The sequence below is a fragment of the Physella acuta genome, unplaced genomic scaffold (assembly GCF_028476545.2).
Source record: "Physella acuta isolate Inbredline_101_S28 unplaced genomic scaffold, ASM2847654v3 ptg000081l, whole genome shotgun sequence".
In the NCBI taxonomy this organism is placed as follows: domain Eukaryota; kingdom Metazoa; phylum Mollusca; class Gastropoda; family Physidae; genus Physella; species Physella acuta.
The window spans coordinates 238479-255019 of NW_026731601.1; the positions used below are offsets into that span (position 1 = coordinate 238479).

At 41.6% G+C, this 16541-nt stretch overlaps 1 protein-coding gene across 1 annotated transcript in view; it reads right to left on the bottom strand.

Annotated features, from left to right (window-relative positions):
• The window catches only part of LOC131957461 (HEAT repeat-containing protein 1), a 48912-nt gene that overhangs the window by 30497 nt on the left and 1874 nt on the right, over positions 1 to 16541 (bottom strand). The window contains exons 2-17 of the mRNA XM_059322296.1: positions 15347 to 15552; positions 15046 to 15262; positions 14516 to 14660; positions 13923 to 14024; positions 13552 to 13818; positions 13301 to 13386; positions 12718 to 12978; positions 5454 to 5558; positions 5142 to 5361; positions 3891 to 3983; positions 3701 to 3786; positions 3242 to 3432; positions 2495 to 2613; positions 2166 to 2333; positions 1277 to 1451; positions 466 to 623 (exon numbers count right to left, since the gene is read on the bottom strand). Coding sequence (XP_059178279.1) covers positions 466 to 623; positions 1277 to 1451; positions 2166 to 2333; positions 2495 to 2613; positions 3242 to 3432; positions 3701 to 3786; positions 3891 to 3983; positions 5142 to 5361; positions 5454 to 5558; positions 12718 to 12978; positions 13301 to 13386; positions 13552 to 13818; positions 13923 to 14024; positions 14516 to 14660; positions 15046 to 15262; positions 15347 to 15491 — 2538 coding nt within the window. The 5' untranslated portion in view covers positions 15492 to 15552. The remainder of the gene's footprint in view (positions 1 to 465; positions 624 to 1276; positions 1452 to 2165; positions 2334 to 2494; positions 2614 to 3241; positions 3433 to 3700; positions 3787 to 3890; positions 3984 to 5141; positions 5362 to 5453; positions 5559 to 12717; positions 12979 to 13300; positions 13387 to 13551; positions 13819 to 13922; positions 14025 to 14515; positions 14661 to 15045; positions 15263 to 15346; positions 15553 to 16541) is intronic.

Here is a 16541-nt window from a genome sequence, read left to right on the forward strand (position 1 = left end):
TGAAAGTAATAATTTAATTTTTTACTAGGGCTAACTTAAAACCAACAAAATTCTGAAAGTAATAAAAATCTAATTTAAATTTTTACTAGGGCTAACTTAAAACCAACAAAATTCTGAAAGTAATAATTTAAATTTTTACTAGGACTAACTTAAAACCAACAAAATTCTGAAAGTAATAATTTAAATTTTTACTAGGGCTAACTTAAAACCAACAAAATTCTGAAAGTAATAATTTAAATTTTTTACAAGGGCTAACTTAAAACCAACTAAATTCTGAAAGTAATAACTTTTTAAAAATTTTTTTTGGCTAACTAGAAACTTTGGACAATGTGAAGAAAAAAAAATCTATCAAAAACCCAACCAAAATATGCAAGAAACAAAATGAAAATCTATCAAAAACCCAACCAAAATATGCAAGAAACAAAATGAAAATCTATCAAAAACCCAACCAAAATATGCGCTTACCTTAGTCATCTTGACAAAGCACCACTTGGCAACTTCTTGGACAGCACTGCTAGGTTTGGTAGACAGCTCAAATAAAAAGTTGATCACCACAGCCACTGTCTTGAGCCATGTAGACTCTGGGGTCAAGGCTGATTGGGGCAGCACCCAAAACTGGCAGTCTGTCAATGAAAATGTTGGGCTGAAACTTTAGAGGATGGAAGCAGGAAGAACAACTCATTTCTCAAAGGTAAAAAAAACAGCTCCCAAGGTAAATAGACAGCTAACAACAACAGCCTCCCCCCCAAGGTAAACAAACAGCTAACAACAACAGCCCCCCCCCCATAAGGTAAACAAACAGCTAACAACAACCACCCTAAGGTAAACAAACAGCTAACAACAACCACCCTAAGGTAAACAAACAGCTAACAACAGCCCCCCTAAGGTAAACAAACAGCTAACAACAACCACCATAAGGTAAACAAACAGCTAACAACAACAGCCTCCCCCCAAGGTAAACAAACAGCTAACAACAACCACCCTAAGGTAAACAAACAGCTAACAACAACAGCCTCCCCCCCAAGGTAAACAAACAGCTAACAACAACAGCCCCCCCCCCATAAGGTAAACAAACAGCTAACAACAACCACCATAAGGTAAACAAACAGCTAACAACAACAGCCTCCCCCCCAAGGTAAACAAACAGCTAACAACAACAGCCTCCCCCCCAAGGTAAACAAACAGCTAACAACCCCCCCCCCCCACCCCGAAGGTAAACAAACAGCTAACAACAACCCCCCCCCCATAAGGTAAACAAACAGCTAACAACAGCCACCTTTAAGAGCCTGGGGCACACAGGCCAGGTCCAACATTGCAGGTAGAGCTGCCAGAAGTGACAGGGGCAGACAACCCTGATAAACCAAATGAGACAAGGTTGCTTGCACAATCTCCTCCTTAGACATTTGGGCTAAATTTAATGGTGTATTTTTTTTGGTCTTTAGTAGCATCAGCTTAAACAAAAGAGAAATTTAAGAAAAGACATTAACCTTTTCCAGTCCATGTCTAAACATGATTTTATACGCCATACACTCAAGCAAAATGATGATGCATTTTTCAACCACAGCACTTTTTAATAAAAATTATTTAACAGCATTACACAGGAAAATGGTTCAAGTTTAATATGGATCAGATTAAATAGCTTAATAATTTACCAATAATGAATCAAATTACATTAATCACAGAAAAACATAAAACTCAACTTCAAATACTATTGCAGAATGGAAAAAAACTGAAAATATTCAACGTAGTCACTGGAGCTACTTTACTTTTCAATATCTCTATTTTAGTTACTTTATCAATAAACCCTGATTAAACAGCTTTTTAATTAGTGTTAGTTTCACTTATTATATTGCCTGCAATTATTTCCTGCTTCTGCACAAACAAATCTTTAAAATATCATTACTGGCCAGATCTCCATTTTTAAGGGTAAATAAATGTACTAAATAGAGTTGAGGCAAATGTGGGCACATTGGACTAAAGAAAATTCTCTGGCAAACATGGCCACATAAAAAGTTAGGAGGTTAAAACATCAAAATAGTGATCTCAATTATTATTGTAGCTGCTTGATTATTCATATCTAGTATAAACAAATCTACCTGGTACTGTAATGTCAGGTAGTGTTTCTATCAATCTGGCTGGCAAGCTGAGAGGCATTTATTCCTTACCTTTCTTGCCATTAAATCTGGCAAGGTTTCAGCAAGTTGCAACTGCAGCACAGCTTTATCTTGGTCCCTCTCCACTTCTTGAATCAGCCTCTGGTAGACGTGGAGCAGCAACAGGGCTGCAGAACCTGGTCTAGGGCTGGCATCTAAACTTCTGTACAGGCACTGGAGCTGGGGACATAGATGGGACATAGACAGATGGGACTGGGGACATAGATGGGACATAGACAGATGGGACTGGGGACAGATGGGAATGGGGACTGTGGACAGGTTTAGTTCTTACCACTTCTATTATATTCCTTCTATTGGCTACCTCTAGACTACATACTTACATAGTCATCAGTGTGGTGGCTGTTGGAGATGATAAATTGTGTAATGGCTTCAACAAGTTTCAAAAACACAACTGTCAATCCTTCGTCGTCCTGGTGCTGGCCCAACACTGGAAGCCAGGCTGGTGAGATAAACAGTGGTCTGGTGATGGTGTTCTAGTGATGGTGGTCTGTTGATGGTGGTTTTGTGATGATGGTTTTGTGTTGGTGGTTTTGTGATGGTGGTCTAGTGTTGGTGGTCTAGTGTTGGTGGTCTTGTGTTGGTGATTTTGTGTTGGTGATTTTGTGTTGGTGGTTTTGTGTTGGTGGTTTTGTGTTGGTGATTTTGTGTTGGTGATCTAGTGTTGGTGGTTTTGTGTTGGTGGTCTAGTGTTGGTGGTTTTGTGTTGGTGATTTTGTGATGGTGGTTTTGTGTTGGTGGTTTTGTGATGGTGGTTTTGTGTTGGTGGTTTTGTGTTGGTGGTCTTGTGTTGATGGTTTTGTGTTGGTGGTCTTGTGTTGATGGTTTTGTGTTGGTGGTCTTGTGTTGATGGTTTTGTGTTGGTGGTCTTGTGTTGATGGTTTTGTGTTGGTGGTCTAGTGTTGGTGGTTTTGTGTTGGTGGTCTTGTGTTGGTGGTTTAGTGTTGGTGGTCTAGTGATAGTGGTCTGGTGATGGTGGTCTAAATGTGGATAGGGTGGAACTAAAAAATAATAAATATAGGGGAACAATTCCGCTTTTGGTGGAATGATAGGCTTGTCTTACAACTTACACAATCTGATGTGTGCCAACAGGTGTTGTGAGTGGGCAACTGGGGAGTTCAACAAATCTCTTGCAAGCTGCAGCTCTGTCTCATCTCTAAGAACCAGGTAGGAGAGCAGCACTAGAGTCAGCTGACTCTCACTGACAGCACTGGGGGGCACACAGCACAAGCACTGCAGCAGCAAGTCTCTTGTTTCATTCCTAAACAACACATTCTGCTCAGTTCATCATCACCACAATACGCATACTCACACGCCAGGCTTATGGCCACAACAATACTCACACGCCAGGCTTATGGCCACAACAATACTCACACGCCAGGCTTATGGCCACAACAATACTCACACGCCAGGTTTATGCCCACAACAATACTCACACGCCAGGCTTATGGCCACAACAATACTCACACGCCAAGCTTATGGCCACAACAATACTCACACGCCAGGCTTATGGCCACAACAATACTCACACGCCAGGTTTATGCCCAGCTGCCACCAGTTTCTTTAGCAAGGTGTTGTACAATAACGTTTTGTCTTCAAACAACTCCCATAGGTGCTAAAAATAGAATTTAGTCATGTCAGTTCTAAGATGCTAGGATAGTCAGCAAGCAAGTGATTTCTGACAGCTGTAGGTAGCAAGTCATATAAGGATTGCCTTACCTGAGGGTTTTCCAACACTGCCTTGACCACACCGGGATCCTCGTCCTGTAGCCTTATGGTCAGAGCTGCTTGGACACTGGCCTTGTCTTCCATCTGAGAACAAACATTTTGCTTCAACAATATTTCTCATCACCTGACTGATGTCTAGGCTGTAGTCTTTAACCAAACACCAAACAAGACCTAACCTAACCACCAAACAAGACCTAACCTAACCACCAAACAAGACCTAACCTAACCACCAAACAAGACCTAACCTAACCACCAAACAAGACCTAACCTAACCTAACCACCAAACAAGACCTAACCTAACCACCAAACAAGACCTAACCTAACCACCAAACAAGACCTAACCTAACCTAACCACCAAACAAGACCTAACCTAACCTAACCACCAAACAAGACCTAACCTAACCACCAAACAAGACCTAACCTAACCTAACCACCAAACAAGACCTAACCTAACCACCAAACAAGACCTAACCTAACCACCAAACAAGACCTAACCTAACCACCAGACAAGACCTAACCTAACCACCAAACAAGACCTAACCTAACCACCAAACAAGACCTAACCTAACCACCAAACAAGACCTAACCTAACCACCAAACAAGACCTAACCTAACCACCAAACAAGACCTAACCTAACCACCAAACAAGACCTAACCTAACCACCAAACAAGACCTAACCTAACCACCAAACAAGACCTAACCTAACCACCAAACAAGACCTAACCTAACCACCAAACAAGACCTAACCTAACCACCAAACAAGACCTAACCTAACCACCAAACAAGACCTAACCTAACCACCAAACAAGACCTAACCTAACCACCAAACAAGACCTAACCTAACCACCAAACAAGACCTAACCTAACCACCAAACAAGACCTAACCTAACCTTAACACCAGACAAGACCAGAATGTTGGAAGATGTGACAACGTCACTTTGTTTTTAGATTGTAGTTTGATTGTCGTTTTTTCTATGGACTTACCATCACTATTCTTGTGGATCTATTTGTTAATGTAAATAAAGTTATAAGTTGTAAGAACTGTTGATCGTATTCTTGGATGAAAGAACTCACAATTACACCGCATGGTCTCATAGACAAATATGCGTTGTTACACTAACCAAACCTGAACATCAGACAAGACCTAACCAACCAATTGAATTATTGACTACAATTAAAAAGATCTGAAACTTCTCCAATAACCACTCTAGACATAAGACTAGAACTATAGGCAACCTTACCAAGCTGGTATCTTGCAATAATCTTTCAACTGCCTTCTTGCGAACGGAGCCCTGGCGATGATGCAGACAGATGACCATACAGGACAGCGGGTCAGAAACCAGGTCTCTGTCAGCTGCTAGCATTGACCTCTCAAACAGGCTGTTGAGAACATTCAGCACTTGTTCACTGTTCCTCTCAGCGCTCAACTCTTTTATCACACAGTCCAGCACAGCAGGGAACCTGGAGAAAACAAATTATCACCAGGAGATACATTTTTTTCCCCCTCGACTTTATGTCCTCTAATCACCTAGTCTAAAGTATGAAGGACTTACTTATTTTCCAAAAGTCTGAAAATATGAAATGGCCCCTCATGTTCAATTGTATAAGAATCATCCTCCATTGCAGAATCTTCTTTAAGGAACCAACCCAGAACTTGTCTGAAATCATAGCAGTCATAACATAGCAGTCATAACATAGCAGTCATAACATAGCAGTCATAACATAGCAGTCATAACATAGCAGTCATAACATAGCAGTCATAACATAGCAGTCATAACATAGCAGTCATAACACATCTCAATTCTATGATCTGCTGTGTCTAATGTTGAGCTATGTGACCCATGCTGTAATGTTGAGCTATGTGACCCATGCTGTGTCTAATGTTGAGCTATGTGACCCATGCTGTGTCTAATGTTGAGCTATGTGACCCATGCTGTATCTAATGTTGAGCTATGTGACCCATGCTGTATCTAATGTTGAGCTATGTGACCCATGCTGTATCTAATGTTGAGCTATGTGACCCATGCTGTGTCTAATGTTGAGCTATGTGACCCATGCTGTGTCTAATGTTGAGCTATGTGACCCATGCTGAATCTAATGTTGAGCTATGTGACCCATGCTGTATCTAATGTTGAGCTATGTGACCCATGCTGTGTCTAATGTTGAGCTATGTGACCCATGCTGTAATGTTGAGCTATGTGACCCATGCTGTAATGTTGAGCTATGTGACCCATGCTGTGTCTAATGTTGAGCTATGTGACCCATGCTCTAATGTTGAGCTATGTGACCCATGCTGTGTCTAATGTTGAGCTATGTGACCCATGCTGTGTCTAATGTTGAGCTATGTGACCCATGCTGTATCTAATGTTGAGCTATGTGACCCATGCTGTGTCTAATGTTGAGCTATGTGACCCACGCTGTGTCTAATGTTGAGCTATGTGACCCATGCTGTATCTAATGTTGAGCTATGTGACCCATGCTGTATCTAATGTTGAGCTATGTGACCCATGCTGTATCTAATGTTGAGCTATGTGACCCATGCTGTATCTAATGTTGAGCTATGTGACCCATGCTGTATCTAATGTTGAGCTATGTGACCCATGCTGTATCTAATGTTGAGCTATGTGACCCATGCTGTGTCTAATGTTGAGCTATGTGACCCATGCTGTGTCTAATGTTGAGCTATGTGACCCATGCTGTGTCTAATGTTGAGCTATGTGACCCATGCTGTAATGTTGAGCTATGTGACCCATGCTGTGTCTAATGTTGAGCTATGTGACCCATGCTGTGTCTAATGTTGAGCTATGTGACCCATGCTGTGTCTAATGTTGAGCTATGTGACCCATGCTCTAATGTTGAGCTATGTGACCCATGCTGTGTCTAATTTTGAGCTATGTGACCCATGCTGTATCTAATGTTGAGCTATGTGACCCATGCTGTATCTAATGTTGAGCTATGTGACCCATGCTGTAATGTTGAGCTATGTGACCCATGATGTGTCTAATGTTGAGCTATGTGACCCATGATGTGTCTAATGTTGAGCTATGTGACCCATGCTGTATCTAATGTTGAGCTATGTGACCCATGCTGTGTCTAATGTTGAGCTATGTGACCCATGCTGTGTCTAATGTTGAGCTATGTGACCCATGCTGTGTCTAATGTTGAGCTATGTGACCCATGCTGTGTCTAATGTTGAGCTATGTGACCCATGCTGTATCTAATGTTGAGCTATGTGACCCATGCTGTGTCTAATGTTGAGCTATGTGACCCATGCTCTAATGTTGAGCTATGTGACCCATGTATGTTAAGCTATGTGACCCATGCTGTATCTAATGTTGAGCTATGTGACCCATGCTGTGTCTAATGTTGAGCTATGTGACCCATGCTGTAATGTTGAGCTATGTGACCCATGCTGTATCTAATGTTGAGCTATGTGACCCATGCTGGGTCTAATGTTGAGCTATGTGACCCACGCTGTATCTAATGTTGAGCTATGTGACCCATGCTGTGTCTAATGTTGAGCTATGTGACCCATGCTGTAATGTTGAGCTATGTGACCCATGCTGTGTCTAATGTTGAGCTATGTGACCCATGCTGTGTCTAATGTTGAGCTATGTGACCCATGCTGTATCTAATGTTGAGCTATGTGACCCATGCTGTATCTAATGTTGAGCTATGTGACCCATGCTGTATCTAATGTTGAGCTATGTGACCCATGCTGTATCTAATGTTGAGCTATGTGACCCATGCCGTAATGTTGAGCTATGTGACCCATGCTGTGTCTAATGTTGAGCTATGTGACCAATGCTGTAATGTTGAGCTATGTGACCCATGCTGTATCTAATGTTGAGCTATGTGACCCATGATGTGTCTAATGTTGAGATATGTGACCCATGCTGTGTCTAATGTTGAGCTATGTGACCCATGCTGTGTCTAATGTTGAGCTATGTGACCCATGCTGTAATGTTGAGCTATGTGACCCATGATGTGTCTAATGTTGAGCTATGTGACCCATGCTGTGTCTAATGTTGAGCTATGTGACCCATGCTGTATCTAATGTTGAGCTATGTGACCCATGCTGTATCTAATGTTGAGCTATGTGACCCATGCTGTGTCTAATGTTGAGCTATGTGACCCATGCTGTGTCTAATGTTGAGCTATGTGACCCATGCTCTAATGTTGAGCTATGTGACCCATGTATGTTAAGCTATGTGACCCATGCTGTATCTAATGTTGAGCTATGTGACCCATGCTGTGTCTAATGTTGAGCTATGTGACCCATGCTGTGTCTAATGTTGAGCTATGTGACCCATGCTCTAATGTTGAGCTATGTGACCCATGCTGGGTCTAATATTGAGCTATGTGACCCATGCTCTAATGTTGAGCTATGTGACCCATGCTGTAATGTTGAGCTATGTGACCCATGCTGTGTCTAATGTTGAGCTATGTGACCCATGCTGTGTCTAATGTTGAGCTATGTGACCCATGCTGTGTCTAATGTTGAGCTATGTGACCCATGCTGTAATGTTGAGCTATGTGACCCATGCTGTAATGTTGAGCTATGTGACCCATGCTGTAATGTTGAGCTATGTGACCCATGCTGTAATGTTGAGCTATGTGACCCATGCTGTATCTAATGTTGAGCTATGTGACCCATGCTGTATCTAATGTTGAGCTATGTGACCCATGCTGTGTCTAATGTTGAGCTATGTGACCCATGCTGTAATGTTGAGCTATGTGACCCATGCTGTGTCTAATGTTGAGCTATGTGACCCATGCTGTAATGTTGAGCTATGTGACCCATGCTGTGTCTAATGTTGAGCTATGTGACCCATGCTGTATCTAATGTTGAGCTATGTGACCCATGCTGTAATGTTGAGCTATGTGACCCATGCTGTAATGTTGAGCTATGTGACCCATGCTGTGTCTAATGTTGAGCTATGTGACCCATGCTGGGTCTAATGTTGAGCTATGTGACCCATGCTGTATCTAATGTTGAGCTATGTGACCCATGCTGTAATGTTGAGCTATGTGACCCATGCTCTAATGTTGAGCTATGTGACCCATGCTGTGTCTAATGTTGAGCTATGTGACCCATGCTGTGTCTAATGTTGAGCTATGTGACCCATGCTGTATCTAATGTTGAGCTATGTGACCCATGCTGTATCTAATGTTGAGCTATGTGACCCATGCTGTATCTAATGTTGAGCTATGTGACCCATGCTGTATCTAATGTTGAGCTATGTGACCCATGCTGTATCTAATGTTGAGCTATGTGACCCATGCTGTATCTAATGTTGAGCTATGTGACCCATGCTGGGTCTAATGTTGAGCTATGTGACCCATGCTGTAATGTTGAGCTATGTGACCCATGCTCTAATGTTGAGCTATGTGACCCATGCTGTGTCTAATGTTGAGCTATGTGACCCATGCTGTGTCTAATGTTGAGCTATGTGACCCATGCTGTATCTAATGTTGAGCTATGTGACCCATGCTGTGTCTAATGTTGAGCTATGTGACCCATGCTGTATCTAATGTTGAGCTATGTGACCCATGCTGTGTCTAATGTTGAGCTATGTGACCCATGCTGTGTCTAATGTTGAGCTATGTGACCTATGCTGTATCTAATGTTGAGCTATGTGACCCATGCTGTGTCTAATGTTGAGCTATGTGACCCATGCTGTGTCTAATGTTGAGCTATGTGACCCATGCTGTATCTAATGTTGAGCTATGTGACCCATGCTGTATCTAATGTTGAGCTATGTGACCCATGCTGTATCTAATGTTGAGCTATGTGACCCATGCTGTATCTAATGTTGAGCTATGTGACCCATGCTGTATCTAATGTTGAGCTATGTGACCCATGCTGTATCTAATGTTGAGCTATGTGACCCATGCTGGGTCTAATGTTGAGCTATGTGACCCATGCTGTAATGTTGAGCTATGTGACCCATGCTCTAATGTTGAGCTATGTGACCCATGCTGTGTCTAATGTTGAGCTATGTGACCCATGCTGTGTCTAATGTTGAGCTATGTGACCCATGCTGTATCTAATGTTGAGCTATGTGACCCATGCTGTGTCTAATGTTGAGCTATGTGACCCATGCTGTATCTAATGTTGAGCTATGTGACCCATGCTGTGTCTAATGTTGAGCTATGTGACCCATGCTGTGTCTAATGTTGAGCTATGTGACCTATGCTGTATCTAATGTTGAGCTATGTGACCCATGCTGGGTCTAATGTTGAGCTATGTGACCCATGCTGTATCTAATGTTGAGCTATGTGACCCATGCTGTAATGTTGAGCTATGTGACCCATGCTGTGTCTAATGTTGAGCTATGTGACCCATGCTGTGTCTAATGTTGAGCTATGTGACCCATGCTGTATCTAATGTTGAGCTATGTGACCCATGCTGTATCTAATGTTGAGCTATGTGACCCATGCTGTATCTAATGTTGAGCTATGTGACCCATGCTGTATCTAATGTTGAGCTATGTGACCCATGCTGTATCTAATGTTGAGCTATGTGACCCATGCTGTATCTAATGTTGAGCTATGTGACCCATGCTGTGTCTAATGTTGAGCTATGTGACCCATGCTGTATCTAATGTTGAGCTATGTGACCCATGCTGTATCTAATGTTGAGCTATGTGACCCATGCTGGGTCTAATGTTGAGCTATGTGACCCATGCTGTGTCTAATGTTGAGCTATGTGACCCATGCTGTGTCTAATGTTGAGCTATGTGACCCATGCTGTGTCTAATGTTGAGCTATGTGACCCATGCTGTATCTAATGTTGAGCTATGTGACCCATGCTGTATCTAATGTTGAGCTATGTGACCCATGCTGTGTCTAATGTTGAGCTATGTGACCCATGCTGTAATGTTGAGCTATGTGACCCATGCTGTGTCTAATGTTGAGCTATGTGACCCATGCTGTATCTAATGTTGAGCTATGTGACCCATGCTGTATCTAATGTTGAGCTATGTGACCCATGCTGTATCTAATGTTGAGCTATGTGACCCATGCTGTATCTAATGTTGAGCTATGTGACCCATGCTGTATCTAATGTTGAGCTATGTGACCCATGCTGTATCTAATGTTGAGCTATGTGACCCATGCTGGGTCTAATGTTGAGCTATGTGACCCATGCTGTAATGTTGAGCTATGTGACCCATGCTCTAATGTTGAGCTATGTGACCCATGCTGTGTCTAATGTTGAGCTATGTGACCCATGCTGTGTCTAATGTTGAGCTATGTGACCCATGCTGTATCTAATGTTGAGCTATGTGACCCATGCTGTGTCTAATGTTGAGCTATGTGACCCATGCTGTATCTAATGTTGAGCTATGTGACCCATGCTGTGTCTAATGTTGAGCTATGTGACCCATGCTGTGTCTAATGTTGAGCTATGTGACCTATGCTGTATCTAATGTTGAGCTATGTGACCCATGCTGTGTCTAATGTTGAGCTATGTGACCCATGCTGTGTCTAATGTTGAGCTATGTGACCCATGCTGTATCTAATGTTGAGCTATGTGACCCATGCTGTATCTAATGTTGAGCTATGTGACCCATGCTGTATCTAATGTTGAGCTATGTGACCCATGCTGTATCTAATGTTGAGCTATGTGACCCATGCTGTATCTAATGTTGAGCTATGTGACCCATGCTGTATCTAATGTTGAGCTATGTGACCCATGCTGGGTCTAATGTTGAGCTATGTGACCCATGCTGTAATGTTGAGCTATGTGACCCATGCTCTAATGTTGAGCTATGTGACCCATGCTGTGTCTAATGTTGAGCTATGTGACCCATGCTGTGTCTAATGTTGAGCTATGTGACCCATGCTGTATCTAATGTTGAGCTATGTGACCCATGCTGTGTCTAATGTTGAGCTATGTGACCCATGCTGTATCTAATGTTGAGCTATGTGACCCATGCTGTGTCTAATGTTGAGCTATGTGACCCATGCTGTGTCTAATGTTGAGCTATGTGACCTATGCTGTATCTAATGTTGAGCTATGTGACCCATGCTGGGTCTAATGTTGAGCTATGTGACCCATGCTGTATCTAATGTTGAGCTATGTGACCCATGCTGTAATGTTGAGCTATGTGACCCATGCTGTGTCTAATGTTGAGCTATGTGACCCATGCTGTGTCTAATGTTGAGCTATGTGACCCATGCTGTATCTAATGTTGAGCTATGTGACCCATGCTGTATCTAATGTTGAGCTATGTGACCCATGCTGTATCTAATGTTGAGCTATGTGACCCATGCTGTATCTAATGTTGAGCTATGTGACCCATGCTGTATCTAATGTTGAGCTATGTGACCCATGCTGTATCTAATGTTGAGCTATGTGACCCATGCTGTGTCTAATGTTGAGCTATGTGACCCATGCTGTATCTAATGTTGAGCTATGTGACCCATGCTGTATCTAATGTTGAGCTATGTGACCCATGCTGGGTCTAATGTTGAGCTATGTGACCCATGCTGTGTCTAATGTTGAGCTATGTGACCCATGCTGTGTCTAATGTTGAGCTATGTGACCCATGCTGTGTCTAATGTTGAGCTATGTGACCCATGCTGTATCTAATGTTGAGCTATGTGACCCATGCTGTATCTAATGTTGAGCTATGTGACCCATGCTGTGTCTAATGTTGAGCTATGTGACCCATGCTGTAATGTTGAGCTATGTGACCCATGCTGTGTCTAATGTTGAGCTATGTGACCCATGCTGTATCTAATGTTGAGCTATGTGACCCATGCTGTATCTAATGTTGAGCTATGTGACCCATGTATCAGCTGACCCACCTAGCAACAACAGAAACAGTTTTCTGGTCCAGGGTGACCTGAGTCAAGACGTCCACCAGCATGGCCATCAGAGAAGGTGAGGATGGCTCATCATTGTCCTCTGGGTTGCTGTCACTGGTCAGTGAGTTTCCCAAAGCTTTCAGCGCCCTTTTTGTCAGCATCAGCATCAATGGTGTCAGGAAGGGCTCTGTGACTGTCTCTCTACTCATGGCCAGCAGTGTCTGGGTTAGAGATGGATGTCTGACCAAATATTTGAAGGACCTGTGTGAGGGACACAAAGATAAATGCACTGGTCATCTACTGGCTGTAACACAGAACCACTGGCTGTAACACAGGACCACAGGCTGTAACACAGGACCACAGGCTGTAACACAGGGCCACTGGCTGTAACACAGGGCCACTGGCTGTAACACAGGGCCACTGGCTGTAACACAGGGCCACTGGCTGTAACACAGGGCCACTGGCTGTAACACATGGCCACTGGCTGTAACACATGGCCACTGGCTGTAACACAGGGCCGCTGGCTATAACACAGGGCCGCTGGCTGTAAAAAAAGGGCCACTGGCTGGTGGCTATAACTTACTTTTTTGTAACTTTGCTGACGTTTTGTTTCTGGAACATGATGACAAGAACAGCTACAGCACTGGGCAAGAGATTGGCTTGAACATTCTAAGAATAAAGAAAAACAGCAGGTGAACATTCCAGGAATAAATAAAAACTGTAGTTGAACATTCCAGGAATAAAGATGCAATAGACCACATTCAATATACTAATGTGACAGCTGGTCTATTACCATTTGACTCTGTATTCCAAGTATGATAAGATTGAACAAACCTTTGCTATAACATTCATCAGTGACTCCAACAGGCTCTGGGCCAGGGTTGTTTGCGTGAACATTTGACTCAGGATCATGTAGGAGGACATCATGTGATCTGGCAGGTCATGTGACTGTAGCCCTGAGGTGACTGCAGGAATTAAAATGGACAGAGTGGACTCTGTTGGTGGAGCTGCCACGAGGGCCCCCAGCACAGTCTGGGTGTAAAAGGTCAGCACTTTCTGCAGGTGTCTGGCCGAGGGAATACCCTCCTCACCTGTGTTTGCCTGGAAAGTCAATACTTCAATGAGAAGGCTATCTCCCAGCATGGGAAATCTACAATTCCTTATTAAACAATGACAGCTTATGAATCAAATAAACAGGCTAGTACCTCAATGTGTCGGGTTAAAAGCTGGCACAGTAAGCCAAGAAATCCTTTAGCAGCTCTACAATGTGTGGTCAAAGTGTGTTTAGAGAGAAAGCTGCCCCCCTTCTGTAGAATGGAATCAGATATACAACATTACTGGATCTCATTTATTACACTCTATCTCAATATAGTATAGGAAACCAATACTTCATAAAAGGTTAGACCAATTTTTAACATGCCATTGGAATTAATATTTCTCTAAGCAAAGGGCATACACACAAACTGGTTCTAAGCAAAGGGCACACACACAAACTGGTTCTAAGCAAAGGGCACACACACAAACTGGTTCTAAGCAAAGGGCACACACACAAACTGGTTCTAAGCAAAGGGCACACACACAAACTGGTTCTAAGCAAAGGGCATACACACAAACTGGTTCCCAAAAAAAAAAAATGCGCAAATACAAACTAATTATACTGATATACTGTAGTTTTGTCGTATTTCAAGGAAATATGTTTGGTTATGCTACAATGTACATGTAGTCCCTATTTGTTAAAGTCTAGTAATATTCAATTAAAAAAAAACAAAAATGCCCTGAACAAACACATAAACTATACCTGGACAGGTTCAAGCCACTTCCACTTAGCACATTCATTACTGTCCAGTTTTAGGAGACGCAGTGCCATGATAAAAGGCTCTTGATCATGGTATGGCAACACACACATCATCAAAGCATCCACATTACGCAAATGAACATTATACCTAGAATCAAGTGGTTATTGAATATTACACATCTTATGAAGTGGTTATTGAACATCACACATCCTATGAAGTGGTTATTGAACATTAAACCTAAAACTGTGTGGTTATTGAACATTACACATCCTATCAAGTGGTTATTGAACATTAAACCTGAAACTGTGTGGTTATTGAACATTAAACCTAAAACTGTGTGGTTATTGAACATTAAACCTAAAACTGTGTGGTTATTGAACATTACACATCCTATGAAGTGGCTATTGAACATTATACATCTTATGAAGTGGTTATTGAACATAAAACCTAAAACCGTGTGGTTATTGAACAGCGCTACTCCTGCAATGATTATGAAGCATTACATCCCATGGTGGTGGCTGACCTGACCTACCTGTGAACCATCCATTCCATGGCTTTATGGGCCTCTCTCAACTGCATGTAGGGGGAAAGTCTTAAAAGAAATTTTTCCAGGACTTCATCCAGTTTTTTGTTAACATCTGGGGTTTGGATATAACGCTGTAGTGATTGGGATGATGGACTGAAAAGATTGTTTTCAAATTCCAAAAATCTCTCATCTTTTTCAATCAGCTGCTGAAGCCCATTCACACCTGACCAAATAGGGAAGCCACAGTTAGATTCATGGAATAAATCAACAATCTTCTTGACAGTTAAACTTTTAAAAAAACAGTTACCAATGTTATAAAAATGTTGCTTTTCAAATGTTGCAGCTTGTTTTTCATCATACAAAAATGAGGCTTGCTTGAGATCCCCACTAAGAACTGATCGAGTTTCAGGGACTGCAAGTTTTTTCAGCTGGGCGGCTAATGAGGTTGTCATCTTAACAGTCTTAACCTTTTTCACTCAACTCTTGTCCAGCCGTGTATTAAAACATTTGGTTCTGAGAAAAAAGGATACTACAATTATTACTAGGCAATTTTATTATAATCTTTTCTTGGTGAACATGAGGCGTGGGAAAATGTGTGACGCGCAAGAATCCAATCATTTGGCTAGATTTATGACTGTTTTTTTATGTCACACCTAAAAATAGAATGTTTACGCTTAATTCATTATGATCGTTTAAAGATTCGTTTTCATTATTTTTTAAACTGAAAGTATGAATTATTAGTTACATTTCAGGTTTTGTAACTTGGTATACTTACCCTTTATCAATTTTAAAAGCATAGCACGCTGATTGTGAACAAATATAGTCATAAAACACAGAAATATAAACTTAGGTAAAATCATGATATAGTGTCGGTTATTATTCCGGAACTGTACAGCAGTAAAAAACAGTAAAACCATGGCGCAGTCTGTCGAGCGATTTCCGGAAACCACCGGAAATACTGTAAACCATCATTCATTTGCCGCCATATTTTTTTAATACATTATGTTTAAAAATGTGCAAGGATTGATTTTAGTTGCATTTTAAATACTATTTTGCTAAGTAATATGTATTTCTAATTATTTTAAGTGTATGTGCTAATTATTGCTGCTACTAAACATTATTCTAGTTCTTCTTACTACTTTTAACTTTAGTAAATCTAATTGTCTTATTTTAATAACAGAACTAGAGCTGGTTGTCGCAAATCTGCAGGTTTTTTCTGTGTTTCTTAAAAAAAAAAAACAATTACTACACTCGACTTTATTAATGATATTTAGATTTACTAATTGTTGCTAATTTTTTGTCAGTTAAACATTAAATTAAGTTAAAAAATTAATTTAATGCACTTGCGCCTTTATTTTTCTTTCAATGGTCAAATAAACTATGGTTTACAGTAACGAATGTTACCGAAACTCAACGAACATTACCCAATAATTTCAGACGCTATATCGTGATTTTACCTAAAGTTACAACGCGATGTGCCACACCCGGGTCACACCCCCTCA